The sequence below is a fragment of the Chlorocebus sabaeus genome, chromosome 10 (genome assembly GCF_047675955.1).
Source record: "Chlorocebus sabaeus isolate Y175 chromosome 10, mChlSab1.0.hap1, whole genome shotgun sequence".
NCBI classification, from domain to species: Eukaryota; Metazoa; Chordata; class Mammalia; order Primates; family Cercopithecidae; genus Chlorocebus; species Chlorocebus sabaeus.
Window position 1 is genome coordinate 121,471,196 of NC_132913.1, and position 22,351 is coordinate 121,493,546.

A 22,351-nucleotide genomic window follows, 5' to 3' on the forward strand; every position below is an offset into this window, starting at 1 on the left:
GCTACCAATCCTATGATGTTTCCTACATGATGCAAATACCTTCTTCCACTTTGAGAAGTGTAGGTATTTTTAAAGGAGTTTTCATTTGTTTCCAAATAGTTTGCTTCTGCCAACTTAAGGGAAGCTTTTGGTTTATAAAGGCTTTTGGTTTTTTGTCAGAATTAGGTCCCAGATGTGCCTAACTACCTCGCTCATGGAGGGATAAATACAATTATGAAGGGTTTTTGGAATATGTCTTCTTTTAAACAGCAAGCATAAGAGGAATGGGAATCTGCATTGATATATTATTTATGAAAAACTATCATCCAATGCCTATATTCTCCATGGTAGCCTTAGAGGTGGAAAAACATAGTTTATGTGTTTTTATATTATGTTTAATTATGTTTTTAAAACATGATTTATATTTATTTATAATACTGTTTACATACAAGATAAGCCCAAAATACTTTTAGAAAAATTTTCCATTTAGTTATAAAAATTATAATGTCTGCATCTTTAAAAAAAGCTTTGTGTATTCTAAAGGCATGAACAAATGCTGGATGCTATGAATATGTGGTAAATTCTTAAAGCCTTTGAAGTGGGGTTACATCATATTTGGTATTCATTAATATCAGCAAGGGGTGAGAATGAATTAGTAATGTGTTATTCAATGTGCTCTCTCTGAAGGACTTGGCGAATTTTATTCAAGCAAATTTTAAGAAACGAGAATGTGTCTTCTTTACCAAAGATTCCAAGGCCACGTAAGCTACCATTTTCCCTCCATTTTTGCTTTCCACATTCAAAAAAATTATCAACCACCATTACAACAAACAAACAAATGCTCACTGGTTCATTATTAAAGATGTCTTCGTCTTATACTTCTCAGAAACATTGTGTGGGCAGGAAGGATCTGGCAAGGAGCTTGTAGTTGTTACTTAGAGCTATACAATTCTGTTTGGTATTTTCAACTTTGGCAATAGTGGGAAAAGTCACTGAGGGAGGCTGTCACTCTCTTCAGTCTTCCCATGAGATTGGGAAACCACCTGAGTGACCTTGGTGAGGAAAGTTGTTTTACAGCAGTTGGCTGGCAATACCATGTATGTGTACGTATGTCCATCTTACTGGCTCCTCCGTCAGGCTTTTCCTCCCCGCTGTTGACTTTGGGTCTTTCCTTCTAACTGAGTGTTCATCTACTCTAAGTCTCATGTGTTTTGGAACATTAAGGCTGGGTTACAAAAGCAGGCTTCACCAGTTCAGCCTACAGGAGCCTACAAATAAATGTTGATGAGCAAGTGAGTGAATGGGTCAACTAGTGCTCACCCCTTGTGCAGAAGATGCATTTGAATCTAATTAAACAACTTTAATCCTACCTCTCACTCTCCTTATTCCTCTCTGCCCCTTCTTTTTTTGTTGGCTGGCAATGCAAGAAATAGTCTAGCTATTAATTGGAAGTTGCTGCTGTAATTTATAATGAAAAGACCCTCTGTTGAACAGAGGCAATGAACAGAGGAAGGATGTGGAAATAAGGAAAAAAGCTTTAGAACCAGCTTTGGTTTTGACTTTGACTTGGCTGGCTCCTCACGGTGTGGCCTTGAGCCAATTATTCTCTTTTCTAAAGCTAATTCTCTTATCCTAAAAATCTAGCAAAAGTATACCTCATGGGTGGTGGTATTCAGTGACGCAGCATATAAAATACCTACCATAATGCTTCAGAGCATAATTCTTACTGCATGTGAATTAGAAAATGAACATCAGAAAAACTAAGAGATCTCTCCTTTGTCACTGGTATAAACTTACGCATCATGAGTCATTCCGACAAAGTATAAGCTCTGTAAGTCCACTATTTATCCCCTGTATGTTTCATGAATGGGACTTACATACTGGGTTGCTAATACTATCAATCTCCTTGCAAGGAAGCTGCTGTTATCTTTAAGGCAAGTGAGGCCCAGAGAGGTTCAGTATTTTACCCATGGTCACATGTCCAGTGGAAGAAGGATGAGAGACTTGAGCCCAGGCTTTCTGATTCCAAGGTTGTGCCTTTTTTATACCCTCAGTTGCCTCCCTTTCTAAGAATGACATTGTTTTGGGTAGAACAAATTCCTCAACACGTTCTCAGTTACAGATGTTCAATCTAACTGGCATAAGTGGAAGCTGGAGGGGGGATTCTGTGGGGTGTGATCTTGTGGCTGAAAAGCACAGCCTGATCCAGGGCTTCAACAATGTTGCCAAGACTCTGTCTCTTTCCACCTGTTGTTTCTGCCCTTCTCTGGTGGACAGGCTCTTCACTATTGTAGGCAAAATGGTGATTGTTGGTTGTGCGTTATCAGCTTTCCACGTGCCAGTTAGAGCAAAGAGGGCCTTGCTCCTAGCAATTCCATCAAAAGTCCTGGGCTGATGTTCATGGCTCTTAATGGTCTGGCTTGGGCCATGTGCCTATCTCTAAACTAACCCCTAGGGCTGGAGGATGGATTAGTTGTGTTGGACAGTGGAATGTGTTGATTGGCAAGCCCTGGGCGATGTGTCCAGGTGAACCCAGTGCAGAAAGGGATGATTCCTCATGGGAAAATCAGGGTGCACTTACTAGCAGAAGGGGAAGTAGATGCAGGTTAGGGAAACCTATGGCTGTCCACCTTACAGTGCTTGATTACACCTCAAGTCTGGGTCAAAATGAAGGGAGATGTGGTGGGCAGCCACAGCGCTCAGCAACACAAGCAGAGCACAGGAACACCTCAGTTCCCATCTCAGAAGGGATGCAAGGGTGCAGGATTCTATAATCTTTGAATCCCCCATATTTATTATTTCTCTCTCTCCATAGGTAGTGGGAAGACTCCATGTAATCTAAGTTACCCATCAGACAAGGGCATCAAGTGAAGTGATGATTAATTATACTGGTTTTGCTGTTACTTGCCACACTAGATGACATAAGCCGCCAAATTCTCACCTGAGAGTTCCCAGGGTTACCACCCTGGTGCAAAGCCCAATGCACCCTTGCCTCCCTACTCTGACTTCTTGTGGATGCCACTGCAAGATGGTGCCACACATTTGCCCCTGCTGCTGTGTCCTCTGAGATGTGCTGCCAGCTTAGGAACCACCTTCTGGCACACTATGGGTAGTAAGCTCCTAGGTCTGGATTTGTTCTAGTCACTTCTCACTTCCTTGGCCATGCTGGGTTCCAGGTAGAAACAGAAAGAATGCTACCTTCACAATAGCAGCACTGTGCAACAGAACTTTCTGCCATGGTGAAAGTATTCTATGTCTGCACCATCTAATACAGTAGCTGCTAGCCACGTTTGGCTATTGATCATTTGAAATGTGGCTAGGACAACCAAGGAATGTTTTTAACTTTATTTAATTTCACTTAATTTAAATATAAAATTAAATAGCCACGTGAAGTCTGTGGCTACCATACTGGACACTGTAGTACTACAGATTCAGACTTGGTCCAAGGGGGTAGAACTAGGGTCTTGATGCTTTCCTGTCCTCTTCATTTCTCCTATCTGTCATCCCTATTCATCCTTCAGGTATCTGCACTCCTAATGCCTTCCTGGCAATCTCTCTTCTCCATTTATAAACCAATTCATACAAATTGGTGCTTAGAGGGCTACCAGCCCACAGACCAGAGCTGCCAGGCAGCTCTCTTGGTCAAGGTCACCTGTGACACACCCCTACCCTTAGCAGGGAAAAGGGCTCAACAGTCTGTTTTCAGTTATAGCAAGAACAGGTGGTTCAGGGAATTCTCTCCCCCATCCTCCAATGAGCTTGGGTGAGTGGACAGATCCCAAAGGATGGTGGGACAGTGGAGGCCATGGAGAGAGAAGAGGAGCATGAGGAAGCAGCCTGGGCTCAGGAAGTGCCCTAACCCTTAGGAAGGGAGAGGGCTGAGAACACTGTTCTCAATCCTGGTTGACATTTTCTTGGCCACACTGAGTGATGCCCTGGGAACTGTTCCAACACAGAGGCGAGTTTGCTGCTGGAGGGTGATTTTGGATCCAGTCTCTAGCTCAATTTTTATAGCTTTAGAAAATATTAAATGCCTTGAGAAATATTTTGAATAGGGATCATTTTCATACTGTGTGGTAATTAAGACTTTTGGTTATAGGGAGCTCAACTACCTAAACCTAAAGAAGGATTTACTATAGGGAAAAAGAAATGCCACCTAAGATCAGACAGCGGCCAGGCCTCTGGAGTGGTTAGAAAGAGTGACTGATGAGGGAGTGCTCAGCAGGTCTCCTCTGCCGGTTCCTGACTCCACCTCTCCCTACACACCTGTTCTTTCTCAGAGTAGCTATGATTGTGTTGTGGTGCCTGATCTTCCATGTCACAGGCCCAGACCTATAGAGAGATGGGAGCAGCTCCTTTGGTCCTAATTTCAAATTCTTAAGAAAGAGATGCCTATGTCAATCCTGGATTAGCTTCCCATCCTTGGGCTTGTCAATTATGAACATTTCCACAATTCAGTTATAGGAACAGGCTCATCTTGATCCTACTGTGTAGATGAGGTTGGAGAGAAGAGACAGTCTCACTGGAGTCCATGTCAGTGCACCATCTCTAGCAGGGACCTGCCCTGATGTATCTCCAGCAGCATCCCCGACCCCCAGGAGAGCAAGCTGCTCATGAGGATTGCTGCTGAGAAGTATTTGTTCCTCATTATAGAGTCTCTTTGTTGAGTGGCTTTGGTAGTTACCCTGGGCTTCCAGTACTTCAAGAAGATCACTATTAGCAGAGCAGCTCCAGCTGAAGCCAATTGCGTCGAGGCAACAGAAACTTGGCCACAATTGGGCTGGGAATCCATCTGCTTCTGGAGTGGTCATAAAATTTGCCCATAAGGCAACTCATTTCTGCTCCTGTTGTGTTTTTAGAAACAGTCATAGAAATGCATATCACTATTACCAGCTTGTAAACGAAAATGTGACCTCCCGCCACAGAGTGCTTTTAGAATTAATCCTACATTTTGCCATATGTTAAATAAGGTGAACAGTGAAGAAGACCTTGAGAATACAGCCTTTCTCTGGCCATGAACAGTTATTTATACTTAAGCTTGTATTCTGGAAGGAAAACATATCTACTTTACAAAAATCGTTGAGGATACAAACTATTTAAAAGAAGATCAATCAATGTATTTATTCACTCATTTTTTTCATTCATTCAAAGGACATTTGCTAAATGCCCTGATGTGCCAGAAACATGGGGACAGAGAATATAAGATAAAGAGTCCAGCTGGAAGCAAACCCTAACAGGATTTCCTCAGTTTGTGTATCTTTATTTGGCTCAGTCTGTGCAGGGGATCCTTGCTCCAGAGTCACCATGTATGGTTGCCTGGGCTGTGCACTGCACAAGGATGCTGGGGGTGAGTGGGGTTGAATCTTGTTATCTGACCCTGCATCCTGGTACTGATCCACATCTGCAGAGGGGGATGCCTTTCCTGGTAGGTGAGTGGTGAATGCGTGGCCACAGACTTTATTGTAGGGTCTAGGACGTGGATAAGAGTGATGGAGGCACCGATCCTACCAGGACTTTGGCAAAAGGTGTAAACTGGGACTGTCCTGGGCAAATCAGGGCATTGAGTCACCCACTGACAAAAGGAGAGCTGTGCCCTTAGGGCCTGTTTCAGTGACCAAACGTGTCTCCCACTTTGCTGCTCTCTAGCCTTCTCGGGACAGAACTCTCTGTTCTCCTTCTCCATTGGCCATGGCCCCTCGAATCCCTAGCACCCTTGGATCTTGCCCAAAGATTGGTCAGAGAGACAGCAGGGAGAGATGCAGAACCAAGTGGGTGGGGCAGGCAGAAGGAAGCTGGGAGGAGGGTGAACAGTGCCTCACTGAGCGGGAGTTGTTTTTGGCTAAATGGGAATCTTGGTTGTTGTTGCTCCTGTCTTTGGAGACCACATTTCTCGGGATGCCCTTGATAGAGAGGTCAAATAGTCATAGAATGTATTTTTTAGATTTTTTTTTTAACTGCATTTTTGCTTCTTTTCTGTTGCCACTGCCTTCATTAATCCTTGATTTGCATGTATGGCACCACCATAACCTAAGTCACCTTGAGGGAGCAGGTGCCACATTCCAGGCCCAGTGAAACACTCTGCATCATTTCCAACCCTCATGGCAAGCCTGATAGGGGAGGGGCTGTGCGAGAGTGAAAGGAGGTGTTTTGTTTGTCCCTCTGCACTTTGCCAGCTATCGTGCTTAGCTATTCCTAAGAGACCAACTTAAGGGCAGGAAGGACATCCAGCTCATCTTGGGCTGCTGTGAAGCTCAGCCCAGGGCTGACTCAGAGTGGATTTTCAGTCAGTATCTGTTGAGTGACAGTGGTATGTTGGCAAAGGCACAGGGGAAGAGGATTTACCACTGACTGCATATCTTTTTATCCTGTTCCAATTTCCTGTTATGCCTCTGTGTCACCTAATGGATGAATTTAGTTCCACTGCATTTTTAATGAGAAGAACTTGTGTTCATTTACCGCACAGTTTGTCCTCATCTACCCCAAATTATTGAAAGTCTCTCTAGCAGCTAATGTCCAATAAGGAAAGGATGATCTCTCTAGAGTCTGGAACATTTTGGGTCTCTGCCAAAGGAATGCATCTTCCCGGTGAGTTCAGCCCATGGGAAGGATGTCTCACCTCGCTTCAGAAGAGCCTTACTGGCTGGGCAAACTGGCAGGGTTGGTGCTGAGGCGCTGAGGCCAACTCAGGGCTCCTGTGGGTTATGAACTGTTTGAGAAGCTGAATAAAGTTTCCAGATTTCTGAAACTCAGTCTCATAAGTCCCATGGACCGAAGCTAGATTCCATGAGGGCAGGGGTCTGTTCTGTCCTATCACAGAGCCAGCTTGTTGGTGAAGAGACAATAAACACCAGGGATAAAACATTAAACTAGCTTCTTTCCTTCCTTCCTCCCTCCCTCTCTCCCTTCTTTCCTTCCTTCTTTCTTTCTTTGAGATGGCATCTGGCTCTGTCGCCCAGGTTGATGTGCAGTGGTGTGATCTCAGCTCACTGCAACCTCCACCTCCTGGGTTCAGCCCATCCTCCTGCCTCAGCCTCCCGAGTAGCTGGGATTACAGGTGCCTGCCAATATACCCAGCTAATTTTTGTATTTTAGTAGAGATGGGCATGTACCATGTTGCCCAGGCTGGTCTTGAACTCCTGACCTCAAGTGATCCGCCCACCTCACCCTCCCAAAGTGCTGGGATTACAGGTGTGAGCCACTGCGCTGGTCCACATCAAACTAGTTTCTACGCAAGCGACTAAGATGATGAAAACAGTCTGAAAATAAGACTTGAAGGTATCCTTTGTGTGTCTATTTAAGTTAACAATGCCAGTTTCCATAAGCAGGCTCAATGAAATCCTTCCTTCCTGTCCACATCATCGTGCTTATCAGGGAGAATGTGTGCAAGTGTGGCTATGCCCAGAGCCAGCACATGGAAGGCACCCAGATCAACCAAAGCGAGAAATGGAACTACAAGAAACACACCAAGGAATTTCCTACGGACGCCTTTGGGGATATTCAGTTTGAGACACTGGGGAAGAAAGGGAAGGTAAGCAGTGGTTTGCTACTTTGGTAGCTAATTCATAGGCCAAAATGACCTGGGCTACCTTGATTTACTTGGAATTGTCTAATAAGATGGAGGCAGGAGAGATGGTTAGTAAACACCAAAAAAGACTGCAGAAAAAGATACATCTTGTAAAAGCCAGACAGCAGTTATTAGGCTATGCTCAACAGGAAAACTCAACAGGTAAGGACTGGATTATCACCTAGCCTCCTGTGTCCACACACAAAGGAGGCATCCGTGCCACACCCATCTTGAGCCCCATTGCTACCCAGGGCCCCATGAATGCTTTTGTGAACCCTACTGTTTAGCTCTGTGTACTCTTGAGGCACATATGGCCCTGAATATGCATTCCCTCCATACTCACTGTGCAAGCTCTCCAGCAAGGTTTTGCAAAGGTGTTTAATGATGGGAAACAGCCTCACCTGCATCCTCTGTGCCCCCAGTCTCAATGAAAGCACCGTCCACAGGCTGCTCCTGCAGGGCCTGGGCCTCTCATCTCCCAAACCCCCATGGCATCCCTGAGAGATGACCCAGCCCCATCCACTGCTGACTCTCCCCAGGGCCTCTGCCCCGGAATGGGCCGATGCCCTCTCTTGCTGCCCGCAGCTCTGCTCACCTCCCTGTGGCCTCAGCAGGGCTGCTGGAGGACTCCCTAAATGCAAAGCCCACCCTGTTCTTACTCTGCTTCAAACACCTCAAGGTACCCCTCTGCCTTCAGGACAAAGTCCCAAGTTCTCCACGTGGCCTATGGGGCTTTTCCGGGCCCCTGCAGCGCCCCCGCTCTCCCCACAACTCTGCTTTCCTTCTGTGAACCCTGAATATCTGAGACAGGTCTCAGTTAATTTAGAAAGTTTATTTTGTCAAGGTTGAGGACGCAAGCCCCTGGCACAGCCTCAGGAGGGCCCGACAACATGTGCCCAAGGTGGTCAGAGCACAGCTTGGCTTTATACGTTTTAGGGAGACATGAGACATTAATCAACACATGTAAGATGAACGCTGGTTCCTTCTGGAAAGGTGGGACAACTCACCAGGCAAAGGCGGGACAACTCGAAACGGGAGGGGGCTTCCAGGTCATAAGTAGACGAGAGACAAACGGTTGCATTCTTCTGAGTTTCTGATTAGCCTCTCCAAAGGAGGGAATCACATATGCATTCATCTCTGCGAGCAGAGGGGTGACTTTGAATAGAGTGGGAGGCAGGTTTGTCCTAAGCAGTTCCTAGCTTGAATTTTCAGGCCCCAAGATTTATTTTCCTTTCACACTTCCATTCCTCGTGGGTCCTTGGCACGGCCCCCGCCTAGGACTCCCAGTGCCACGATCCCTGCTGCCCCTACCCCGCCCCTCTTCTAGAAGCAGACAAGCGTGGGCGGGGGTGTTGGTGGGGACGCTAAACCCCGACCTCAGGAGAACACAGGCTTATCTTGATGCTTCTGCTCCTCCCCCCATAGTATATCCGTCTGTCCTGCGACACGGACGCAGAAATCCTCTACGAGCTGCTGACCCAGCACTGGCACCTGAAAACACCCAACCTGGTCATTTCCGTGACCGGGGGCGCCAAGAACTTCGCCCTGAAGCCGCGCATGCGCAAAATCTTCAGCCGGCTCATCTACATCGCGCAGTCCAAAGGTGGGGGTTGGAGCCGCGACCCGGTTCTTCCATTCGGGCTGCACCAAGTTTGGGGAGCAGAGGAGGCAGTTCCCGTGTGCAATTCCGGAGAATCCGGATGCTGCTAGAACCATCTGATTAATCGTTATTTTATTGAAAGCAATATCCTCAAATGAATGGACGGGGAGCTCTGGCAGATAGTGGGGGAGCCTCACAAAGTAACTCTAAATCAGCGTTAAGGTGCTTCTTTAGGGGAATTTTTAAAATCTTGTAAGATTTTCATTTTGTTATTAACACACGAAAAATTTTCCCCAGAATTTCGGTTCTGGCGAATTGAAAAGAACAGTTGTAATTTGCTTGGTCTGTAATTGTGAGATCGGTGATGCACTTTTGAAAGTAGTGACGGTGCCTGAGAAATTGTAAGCACCCTGTGTCTGATTGAGGTCAAAGCAACTAAGGCTGTGTTACTTGAAACACTTAGCATTTTCTTTCTTTTTAACTTCATATTTTAAAAAGTTTTGAATCTACAAAAATGTTGCAAGAATAATGCAATGAACATCTGTACATTCTTCACCTAGATTCACCAATTGTTAACATTTTCCCACATTTGTCTCATCTTGTTCCATAAATATCTACGTATGATTTTGGGGGGAACTATTGAAAGCAGGTTGCAGGAATCATGATCCTTAACCCCCTAAGTAGATGAACATGCCCCTCCTGAGGACAGGGTTTTTTTTCACATAGCCCAATACAATTTTCAAACCTTAACAGTTACCATGGACCAATACTGCTATCTCACAGTTTACACTCACATTTTGTTAATTATCTCAACAAAGTCCTTTAGAGCAAACATTGTTTTTTCTCAATTTATACTCCAAATCGATTTAGCTTTGCTTTTTTTTTTTTCCTTTAGTTTTCTTACATCTGGAACTGGTTCTTAGCCTTCCCTTGTCTTGCATTACATTTTTTGAAGAGTATAGGCCAATTGCTTTGTAGACTGTCTCTCAATGTGGAATTAGTTGATGTTTGTTCATGATTAGATTCAGTTTATCCAACCTTAACATTTAAAAACCTCTTTTATGCAGATTTAATATTGACTGATAGAACTAAGGAAACGTGTCCTAATCTAGATGTGGGCTTTTTTTCGTTGTTGTTGTCAGGAAGAAACTGAGATGTTTTGTTTTGTTTTTCTCATTTATTTTTCTCAGTTTCCTGATCAACCAGAGGGGACACTGTGGGTTGTCACTTTGATACAAAATTGAGCAACTCAGCTTCCTTGCTACTAAATCCTGAACACACCTTGTTCATTCACTAAACAGATACTTACTGGATGCCTATAATATGCTAGAAATTGTTTTATGTGCTAGAATATAGCAGAACAAAACGGACAAAAAAATCCCTTTGCTGGGACACCTGTTTCTATGTAGATGAAGTGAAGGGGTTGAAGAAGTTGAATAGTTTCATTGTTGCTGGTTGTCCACTTGGAGTGCTACCTTCATTTCCCATTGTCTCATTTTGAAAGGGAACGTTAATGGCTGAAATGGATATGAAGTCAATCACTGTAAGCATGGATTTTGCAAAAGAGAAAAGGGTTGCCCAGTGAGGAGATGGGAGAACAGTTGTCAAATCTGCTTCCTCAAAGATAAGGATTAGGGATATTTAAGGAGTGAAGAGGCAGTTGTTCTATGGCGTGGGGAAACGTGATAGACAGTGGAGAAGGAATGAGGTGATTGGTGGTTTGTGCAGGTGTAGTCAGGGTTCATGGATCTTCATAGGACACCTGTTCAGAAAATGACAGTGTTAGCGTGATCTGAGGGAGGAGTTTTGGCCCTCTGACATTGAAAGTCATCTCTTGGGCATATGTGCACGCCCAGTTGAAGAGTCAACGGTCTCAGCTGTTTTGAACTGGATAAGAGCAGCTCCCTAGTTCCTGAAAAACAACTTTAGCAACTATTATCATAGTGACGTATATGTCAGAGATGTTATCTAGAAGGAAACTAGTGGTGATTTAGTTATATATTGTTTGTCTACATGACTTTTAGCTACATAGATTTTAAAATCAACTAGAAGGAAGCAGTTAAAAGCAAGCAAGGCAGGTGAAGTTTGGCGGGCTTGATTAGGTTAGCCAACGGTGTCAAAATCTGTCTAGAGGAGGGAGACTGTGTGCTGAGAGGCTGGATTTATGCCCTGTAAGAACTGGTTAAAAGAAGTAGGTGTAAAACTTCTAAGGAGCACATCAAAGTCCTGAAAATATTGGAAGGACTTTGATGTGGAGATGACTAAAATTGTCCCTCATTGCTGAAGACCGTAGTAAAATTAGAGAATGGAAATAGTCAGCAAAGGGACTTTCTAACGATTGGAGGAGGGGGCTGCCTCTCAGCTCCTGACGCTTTCTTACAAGAGCTAATCCAGAGAGGCCAGTGACCGCTCTGAGGGTAGATTCCTATGTGGGCAGCATATTATACTAGGGTCATTTCCAACTTTAGATTCTAGTTTTATGCTAAATAATATTTTTGTAAGTATAGTATTTATTCTACTTTGCCCCTACCCAATAAAACCCTGTATAACCCTTAGCATTGAGAAGATAATCAGATCTAAACCTTAAAAAGGCCAGCATACAGAATTGTGTTTTATAAAGCAAAGTTATTGACACAAAGGCCATCCAAGGAAGATTCACTCGAATCCAACCAATATGAGGGTCCAGGAGCAGAGTGTCCAACTTACCATGGTGGCATTACCTAACTTGTTTAGAGGCTCTGGTTAGACATTCATTGTCCATGAGAGTCCTCTAGAGACTGGTTAAAGATACAGACAGAGTCCCTGGACCCACCTCCCAGAGAACCTGATGAGGTAGATCTGGAATAGGGTCAATAATCTGTTTTTGTTTGTTTGTTTGTTTTGTTTTGTTTTGAGATGGAGTCTCACTCTGTTGCCCAGACTGGAGTGCAGTGGTGTGATCTCTGCTCACTGCAACCTCCATCTCCTGGGTTCAAGCAATTCTCCTGCCTCAGCCTCCTGAGTAGCTGGGATTATGGGCACCCACCACCACGCCTGGCAAAGTTTTGTATTTTTAGTAGAGATGGGGTTTCACCATCTTGGCTAGGCTGGTCATGAACTCCTGACCTCGTGGTCTGCTCGCCTCAGCCTCCCAGAGTTCTGGGATTACAAACGTGAGCCACTGCGCCTGGCCAAGAATCTGTATTTTTAAGTGAACACTTCTCAGCAGCACTGTCTGAGGTCCACTCTTCTTTGCCATACAACATAGCTGCCAGTGCTGTGTCCTGACGCCTACAGGGATGGGGACTTTATTTTAGGGGTCTGTGAGTCCAGAATGGAAACTTTGCCCAGTACCGGTTGACCATTTACTCTTCCTATGTGTTGACAGGTGCTTGGATTCTTACAGGAGGCACCCATTATGGCCTGATGAAGTACATCGGGGAGGTGGTGAGAGATAACACCATCAGCAGGAGTTCAGAGGAGAATATTGTGGCCATTGGCGTAGCAGCTTGGGGCATGGTCTCCAACCGGGACACCCTCATCAGGAATTGTGATGCTGAGGTACGGGTGGGACAGGAGGAGGTCTGCTAGGTCACATGGAAGGAAGACCATGGCATGAGCCTGTGGCCTGAACTCTGGGGCTCTGTGATGGAGCCAGACCATGGGGAAGTCTGCCTTGCAAGGAGTGTCTTTGGGACCTTAAAGGAATTGAAAACAAGGATGATGTACGTAATTAACTGCTGGGAAAGAGTTAACAATGAATGTTGCTTTGTTCATTAAAATGTGTTCTCAGCAATCTCGTATCACAGTCAGGTTCTTTATTCTTTATAACCAAGGCTTACATCCATTTCAGGAGGGCTCAAGCCCAACCGCAATATCTTGATTGCTTGGCTACACTCAGAAATCAATGGATATTGTCCTTGGTTAATTTGGCATTAAGAAGGTTGTGAGACAACCTCCAGTCTCCACCCCGCAAATGTTTCCTGTGAACATATTTAGAGAATAATGAGCCTTTCATGTTAAAAATACAAGGTAGACATATGGGGTTTTGTATCAAGTGTAGCATTTTGAAAACAACATTTCTAGTAGTTGAGGACCTTCTTAAGCAACAGGTGTTCTCTGCCCAGAAGCTTTGGGCCAAATGTTCAGATATCCACATTTAAGCTACACCTTCTCCCATCTGGGCTCCTTAGAAGCAGCAAATGTTAAGGATTTTTGGAATTGCTGTGATTCTTCTTTTAGAATTATTTTATTTTTGTGTCTTGGTTACCATTTTTGAGATATATAAGGGGCAGGGGAGAGTGGGAGGTGTTTTTTTGTGCATCTTCAAGGAGGAAGCATGGTAGAGGGGGAGGAGGGTACGTTTCGAAGACAGAGAAGTTGAGGTTGGAGTAATCATTCCTTTTCTAGCTGCATAGTCTGGAGCCAGTTCCCTTCTTCAAGTTTTTTATAATAATAACCTGTGTTGTTATGGGACTGATTTACCTAATTGTGCAGAGTGAATGGTAGCTTCTATTATTATTATTACATGCTCAACAAGGGATGGCAAAATGGTTTCACATAAAATGCCAACTTCAGGGATGAGAGTGGCCTAGAGCAGGCTTTTGAGGACAGTGGCAGGCTAAGTGGGAAAGAATACCATTATCAATTAGCAATATTTGTAATTGGCACGGGAGTCAATGCAGTGTTGTGTAACTATCCCCATGGTAGATGCAGTACATGTGTTAATTCACGGACTCACAAAAAGCCTTGAAAATGTAGGTATTTTTACCCCTGAATGGGAATGAGAAAAGACTTCAAAATCTCCCTAGAGGCTGCTTATAGGGCCCATTTCCTGGCAACAAGTAAAACTTGAATATGTAAAGATTAAAGAACCTGCCAATCATTTGGAAATTAAGAAACAACCAACTATCCCAACCATCTGGTAAACAAATGTAGGATCTAGAATGATCATTCAAAAATATAATATCAGATAACTTAGAACGCAATGCAGATGAAAACATTACCTATTAAGAATAATATATATTAATATATCAGTATGGCCAAAGCCGCACTCAAAGTGAAATGCATAGCCATATACCTTTATTAGGGAAATTAAAATTAATAAGTAATTCATTAATCATAATAACAAAACCTAACGTTGATATAATAGCACTTACTGTGTGCTAGGTTCTATTCTAGTGTTTTACATATATTAACTCATTTGATCTTCGTAACAAAACTATGAGGTAAGTACTACTGTTCCCTTCTCATTATAAATGAGAAAAGTGAGGCATACAGAAAGTAAGAAAGTTTCTTAGTGCACATATCTAGTTAGTGGCAGGTCCATGGTGCACAATCTTTTAACCACTACAGTATTCAAATTAATAAATTTTAAAAATCATATCACCAGCAAAACTCTGAATTCTTTCTGAATACTATTTTTTCCTTCTGTTCTCCTTGAGTTTTGGTGGTGATATTATTTTTCAAACTTATTAAATTCTATTCTTGGAGTTAAGATTGAAAACCTTTTAATGCAACCCTGATACTTTAAAAACTAAATGCCTTTGAATGGAGCTTGAGAGTGAGGAACGTTTTTGGTAAGGATTCCTTTCTTTATGTTCCTCAAGCAGCTTTTTATCCTCTGGTATTTTGGGGACAAAGTATTCATTTAATTACTTCTTTTTGTGGTCCTGTTGCTGTGCGCTTCTCAAGTGCAAAGACTATTTCATTCATTTTCTAATCCCTAGATCCTGGCATGGGTCATGGCATATGATAGATTCCAGACAACTATGTATGTGTGCATTTCAATGTCTGCTTCTACCTGTATCCACACACACACAAATACACACACACAAATACACACACACAAATACACACACAAATACACACACACACAAACACGCACACAAATACACACAAATACACACACAAATACACACACACACAAATACACACACACATACACACACACAAACACACACACACATACACACACACACAAATACACACACACACAAATACACACACACAAATACACACACACACATACACACACACAAATACACACACACAAATACACACACAAACACACACACAAACACACAAATACACACACAAATACACACACACACAAATACACACACAAATACACACACACAAATACACACACACACATTTGCACATACAGTTTCCTGAATGCTGAATTTCAATTTTGTTGAATTTTTGCAAAAGAGCACGGAGCAATGAACCAAGAATGGGACTGGGAATCTGATCCTTACATTGTCTCTGGCCATTTATGAGAAAATGAGCACGTGACACTACCATTTTGAACTTCCATTTCCTCATATTTAAAAGGAAGTCTGTGCTATAAGATCACTAAGATCCCTCTGAATTTAAAAATTCCGAATTTTTAAATCTGGGAGGAGGCATAATATAATTGAACCCAAAGTATTAGCTTTCGTATGAATATATAAAAATATCACCATGTATCTTGACTGATAATACAATCTCAAAGACAAGCTTCCCTGCACTTTTCAGGGCTATTTTTCAGCCCAGTACCCTATGGATGACTTCACGAGAGACCCTCTGTATATCCTGGACAACAACCACACACATTTGCTGCTCGTAGACAATGGCTGTCATGGACATCCCACCGTGGAAGCAAAGCTCCGGAATCAGCTAGAGAAATACATCTCTGAGCGCACTATTCAAGGTCAGTGGTTAGGAAGTAGGACACCAGACATGTACAATAACCACAGCAGCCACAGCATCAACAACAATCGCTATCAGCTATTGAGTGATGCATGAGAAACACGCCTGATCAGGTATTTTTATTGCCAAAGAACTGTTATTTCTCTTCTTTTTTCAACACACCAGGAATGCTTCTGCCAGGGTCATTGTGGTATGTACCCTTCAACATGCTGAAGGCAATGATAAATACGGCCATCCTCCACTGTAGTTTGTCGGTATCAAGAGCTGGCTGTCTTCTTCTGGTAGATACCATTTAAGAACAAATACGATCTGCGATGACAAATATGAGTTTATGAAACAATGCAATTAGCTAGGAGAGAAAAGATAAAACCAACCTACTAGTTTAACAATGGTATGGTTTACTTTTTTTAATCTTGGCTACTTCTGAGTAACAGAAAACAGTGGTCTCAAGAGAAGAATGCAATAGTTGAGTGAAAGCCATTATTTGCCATGGTTAAGTGACATGTACTTTCTCTCTTCCTGTGAACGGGGTATTGAGATGTGTCTTGCCGTGGAACAAGATTACCTTGTGATTTAGTGATAGACATAATGGCAGGGCCTTGTTGGAGATGTTCTCAATTATTTTCCTTTCACAATCGGACATACATGAAGGAAGAAACTATATATGCAATAAACTCTGTTGAAAGACCACTAGTTATGCCAAGTTCTCACTCACTCAAGAAAGCACAGGATTATGCAAATGAGTGACAGCATCATTATTATAAGGATAGACTTAAACCTAGTTTAATTTATAGGTGCAAAGGTAAATAATGCACGGGCTTTAAATACTTAAATATGTATTTTAAGTATCAATGACAAATTGCAACATGACCCATGTCATACTATTACTAGCGTGGGGTGAAAACACTCATCCGTCTTTAATGAGTAGATAATGTTCAAGTCCGTGAGATGTGAAGCTGTCTCTCCACACCGTGGCTCACAGGGCAGAAGTTCTTGGTTCAACTTTTCACAGTGGTAGATGAGTATTTCCAATGAGCTCAAAATATCCTTTACTTTTTATATTTTACAGATTCCAACTACGGTGGCAAGATCCCCATCGTGTGTTTTGCCCAAGGAGGTGGAAAAGAGACTTTGAAAGTGAGTCCTAATTTAGTTTTCTAGAAGGTTGGTTAATAAACCTATGCAACAAATTTGTATTTTCAGGGATTTGGGCTCATCTAATCTAACCTAGTTCATTTTACTACAGCAAGTAGGTAGTGTTTTCCCTCCACATACCGTTCCTCTCACAGACTCCGGTTGTTCCTCAGTCAAGAAGATTTGGGAGGAGAATTTCAGTGACATGAATAACCTGTGTACTTGGTGTTGGCCCTGACAATCAACCTGCCAAAGAGAAGAGGTGACATTAACTCCGGAGACTTAAAGATTGTAACCAGCATACATATGAGAAAGCTATGGCCACCCCATCTACATTGAGATGAGCTATGATCATACACACACAGATTGCCCCCAAATCAAATGTTTCCAGACCACGTAAGGCCCATTTATATGCCGTGTGGGGATACGGGTATGTCGCATGATGGAATCCCAAACCCTAAGTGATTCTGAGATCATGGAAACTTCTTGAATGTTTCTGCACGTGCAATATTGAGCAACTGAGAAGGAATTTGACTTCCCAGCCAATCTGTATGGACTCATTAATGAGTTCATCTTGCCTGCAGCCAGGCTTCTGTTTGACGTTTTTTGTTTGTTTGTTTGTTTTTGTTTGAGAATCCACTTGAATCAAAACCTTTTATTTATTTATATTTTTATTTATTTGTTTTTAACTTTTTGGTTTAGGGGTACATGTGTAGGCTTTATGTATAGGTAAATTGTATGTCACGGGGTTTGGCATACAGATTATTTTGTCACCCAGGTGATAAGCATAGTACCCCCTAGGTAGTTTTAATAAATAAGCATAGTACCCCATAGGTAGTGTGACTGCATTTTAGTAAGTATTGTAAACAATTTTCAAGAGCTCATTTTTCTAGGAATAGCACAAGAAAGTCATTTTTAACTCATCTTTTTCATGAATTTCCACAATGATTTGCATATTCCTCCTTTTACACATCCTATTTTACCTCTAAGACGGGGAATAGATTAAAGATACCTGTGACCCTCGATCTTTCATCAGAGTAAATCCCTAGAGCTAAAAGTAAGTGCTGGCAAAGTTATCTGGAATCATCATCTAGTACTTCTCATTATTCTTTTATGTAACAATGGTCTTTTTCTTCATCCATTCAACAGATATTTATTGAGTATCTACTATGAGATTTACAATTGAGACCATGGTTAAATAAAAATCTTCAAGGAAACATTAAAATAGAGATTTTTTTTCAGTGTGTGTCAGTGTATTAAAACCTTTTTATGTCTAGTGTTCCATTATTGGAACGCTAAGCATGTGGGAGTTATTTATATCCTACTGCTCAAGGTCATCACCAAGGTGATCACCAAAAATTCAAAAAATTGCAACTTCCAGCATAAATGGCTCGAATCTGAAAAAGCAGCCACATCAAAGAGGAAGAGGGGTGGAGAAAAAGTCATTGAAATACGGTTACATTTATTATCTTACCAGAGCAAATATTAGATTTGGAATGAAGATTTCTTGGCCTAGGGTGTAGGGGGAGACTGGAGAGCTGCTGCTGATCTAGGGCACTGCATTTCTACGGCAGTTTCCAGTGCCGTCTGCTCAGCCAATTAACAACCTACAGTAGCGGGGATAGGAGAGGTGAGGGGAACTAGGAGAAAATACTCAGCCAGGGCCAGGCACTGTGGCTCAGGCCTGTAATCCCTGCACTTCAGGAGGCCGAGGCGGGTGGATCACCTGAGGTCAGGAGTTCGAGACCAGCCTGGCCAACATGGCAAAACCCCGTCTCTACTAAAAAATACAAAAATTAGCTGGGCGCAGTGGCAGGTGCCTGTAATCCCAGCTATTCAGGGGGCTGAGGCAGGAGAATCACTTGAACCCAGGAGCCGGAGGTTGCAGTGAGCTGAGACTGCGCCATTGCACTCCAGCCTGGGAGACAGAGCAAGACTTAGTCTCAAAAAAAAAAAAAAAAAAAAAAAAAAAAAGAAAAGAATAAAAGAAATTACCCAGCTGGTGCCTCTGCATCCCCTCCTGGTTCAGCCCCCATCAGCACACCCACAACCGCCTGTGGTGGAGACACTTGAGGCACACAGAGGGACCCCAGCCTGCTCTGTGACCCTCACCCTCTGTGGTCCCCAATCGTGGCACCACACATCTGGCTTTCTGCGTGATGTCTTCTCTAAGGAAAGCACTCAGACCTAAAAACAAGTGCTTTTCAATTTCTTTTGTACCTCCAGGTAGATCACTGTATCTTGCTGTCCAGTGATTAGAATCCTTAAAATACGATCCCCCTCTGCTGACCTCTGCATTTATTATAAAGGTCATAAAAGTGTGCTAGGTGTTTATCCAGAAAGAAGATATATTTTTATTCATTTTTAATAACAAGGGCAGGGGAAATTATTTGAGGAGGGAAATGTGTGAGTAAACATCACATAAAACATGTGGTTGCTGTTTTTAAGCTATTTTCATACCTTAAAAGTATGAGTATTGGTTACTACTAGCCTATTTCAGATAAGCTATCAATAGTAATGCTGAATGCAGTCTTAATACGTGCCACTCAAATCTATTATGTCAGTACTTGGAATGACCGATTTTGTGTACAGGGGTATTTTAAAGCACTTACCCATGGAAAACTTAAGCTAGTCATATGTGTTCTTATTATGGAACTCATTGTGGGTACAAGATTTCATAAAGCAGATTACATTTCTCATTCATAAAGCAATTGCCAACTTTTGATTTGCTTCTGAATTAAAATAAAAACCCCAAAGGAAAAAAGGTAGGGATGGGTCCCTGTGTTTTCACCAGCCTGGCTCAGAACCTTAGTCCGGAGCTGGGTTCTATGGACCAAGGTCTCTTTGATGTGCCTGACTCTGTCTGCTTCCTCCAGGCCATCAATACTTCCATCAAAAGTAAAATTCCTTGTGTGGTGGTGGAAGGCTCGGGCCAGATCGCTGATGTGATCGCCAGCCTGGTGGAGGTGGAGGATGCCCTGACATCTTCTGCCGTCAAGGAGAAGCTGGTACGCTTTTTACCCCGCACGGTGTCCCGGCTGCCGGAGGAGGAGACTGAGAGTTGGATCAAATGGGTGAGTTGTTGGGACCGTGTCTGGAGGCTGAGAAAATGAGACTAGTTTGTGAGAAAGGAGAGTGCCTTAAACGCCCAACTCCACCAGCAGCTGCACATATTCGGTGTTTTCTCCGTGCCTTTCAGACTCAACAGGTGTCTTGCTGGAAATTGAAGTTCAATAAGTTACGTGGCTCACCAAGTGTATGATATTTCTACTTGAGATATTGCATGTTTCAGAGTTTACTGAAAAAGGGAAAACGGATGGTTTTATATGAATGTTCTTACTGGGACGTTGTAATATCTTATTCAAGTCCAGGAGAGAGATAGACACAAGACTCTGGCAAAAAGAGATAAACGTATCAGCCTTACTGATGATGAAGGCAAAGTTGAAAGAGGTGGCTTGAGGTGCAGAACATTGGACCTGCATATGCTAAGTCTCAGAATAAGACAGATGAGCCCACCCTGACACAGGCAGCCCCGGATACCTGCTGACCTCCCTGCTGGGCTAGACGTGGAGGCTGCAGACCAGGGCACTAGTACTTTGCAAGGAGCAAAGCCCAGTGACTGAAGGAGAGGGCTGGCTGGGCAAAGCCAATATTGCTCCCCAACCCTGAGTAGGGCTAAGTGAAAGAGTGGAGATTGACCAGGCAGCTAATTGTGATGAGGCTCCTCCCTACGGAATTCTGTTGGTTGGGAAAAGCAGCACTCCCTTTCCAAAGTGCTTATATATTTTTGATTCTCTAGGCATTCATACCTAACTACTTTGAGTCAGTTCTGAACATATAAACAGGGCTGGGTGCAGTGACTCTTGTCTGTAATCCCAACCCTTTGGGAGGCCAAGGCCGGAAGATCGCTTGAGGCCAGGAGTTCAAGACCTGCCTGGACAATGTAGTGAGACTCCGTCCCTACAAACAAACAAACAAACAAACAAAAATTACCCAGACATACAACTGTAGTACCAGCTACTTGGTAGGTTGAGGTGGGAGAATCACTTGAGCCAGGGAGTTTGAGGCTGCAGTGAGCTGCTAGCCCTTGCACTCTAGTCTAGGTGACATAGTGAGATCCCATCTCAGGAAAAAAACCAAAACAGACAATCAAAAAAAGCATATAAACAGGCCATTTCCAAAGTATACATATCAAAGTAAGACACTGCGTATTGACTGCATATTGATTACCACTCTCAACGTCATTTCCTGTGACGGATGGAATAAATTCAGTGGTCAGTTCAGGGATCCCCATAGAGGAAGAAACAGATGACTCCTAATTTATCCACCAAAGACGGCCCCAGGTCCACTTCAGTGACATTCCTCTTACTCCTTGTACAAGCTGGCTTGCCAGGTCTTGACCAGGCCGTGTCCAACGAACAGAGGCCATCTGAAGGGTTACCACACCCTTTATAAGGGATTTTGATTTCTGCTTCATGAAATCTGTTACAGGCAACTCATCTGAAATAGGCTAAAAGGCATATTGTACCTTCTTTGATTATATTATCCTTTCTGCAATTCATAGCTAATTCATATTCATACTGAATATGCTAATGATATATCATAATTATAATCACATCAATCAGAAGACATATATCAATAATAAAAATTAGTCTGGAATTTTAATTAGGCACTCATAAAGGGCTTCGCAATTGGTACAGATTTCCCAAAAGACCAAGCTCAAGAGTGGGATTATTAATTAATGAATGTATACATTCAGGCAAATATTAATTAGGCAACTTTCCAGGGCAGTCCTGGGTGGACAAGCAGCCCCAAACCTGGACTCCCAGTTTCTTTACCACTGTAAGCGACGCATTATACCTCTCCCACTGGACTCACACCTTCCTCTCCTAAAAGCCGCCACGGTTATTCCCCTCATGCCTATTTGTAAACTTCTCGAGAACTTGACCCTTCATAGTCTTCCAATCTATCAACCGATCTAGATGTCATTCATTCATTTATTCATCTTTAACTCTCATGTATTAATTTATTCAGTAGATATTTGTTGAGCACATACTGCGTGCCAGGTTCTGACATAGGCACCTCAGAAAGAATTGCGTATACAACAGAAACAGTCTGTGTTCTCATAGACAAAACAGAAGTTGAAAAAAGGCTTATGTTGAGGGGTGACAGTACAATGCATTCTGTAATTGCAAACTGAAGTGGGTGTTCAGAAGAAAGGTAACATGAATACAGAAAGGCAGGTGCTGAGGGAGCCTGGACTGGTGTGGGGCTTTCTGGAAGGCTTCCCAGAGGAAGTGACATGAGAGCCAAGATCTGAAGGATGGAGAGAGTTAACGACGTGGGGGCTGGGGTTGTGGTGGTGGTGGGAACTGCATGTGCAAAGGTCCTGAGGTAGGAGG

General features: G+C 43.1%; 1 protein-coding gene across 2 annotated transcripts in view; it reads left to right on the forward strand.

Annotated features, from left to right (window-relative positions):
- TRPM8 (transient receptor potential cation channel subfamily M member 8) overlaps nucleotides 1-22,351 on the forward strand; it is a 102,085-nt gene that overhangs the window by 12,126 nt on the left and 67,608 nt on the right. Inside the window, exons 3-9 of one of the 2 annotated variants that reach the window (XM_007966721.3) lie at nucleotides 667-740; nucleotides 7,351-7,507; nucleotides 8,969-9,146; nucleotides 12,511-12,683; nucleotides 15,642-15,816; nucleotides 16,885-16,952; nucleotides 19,826-20,023. In XM_007966721.3, the coding sequence (XP_007964912.2) occupies nucleotides 667-740; nucleotides 7,351-7,507; nucleotides 8,969-9,146; nucleotides 12,511-12,683; nucleotides 15,642-15,816; nucleotides 16,885-16,952; nucleotides 19,826-20,023 (1,023 nt within the window). Of the gene's footprint in view, nucleotides 1-666; nucleotides 741-2,976; nucleotides 3,938-7,350; nucleotides 7,508-8,968; nucleotides 9,147-12,510; nucleotides 13,014-15,641; nucleotides 15,817-16,884; nucleotides 16,953-19,825; nucleotides 20,024-22,351 lie in introns of those variants that run through there. The other variant, XM_073020148.1, reaches the window with a different exon arrangement.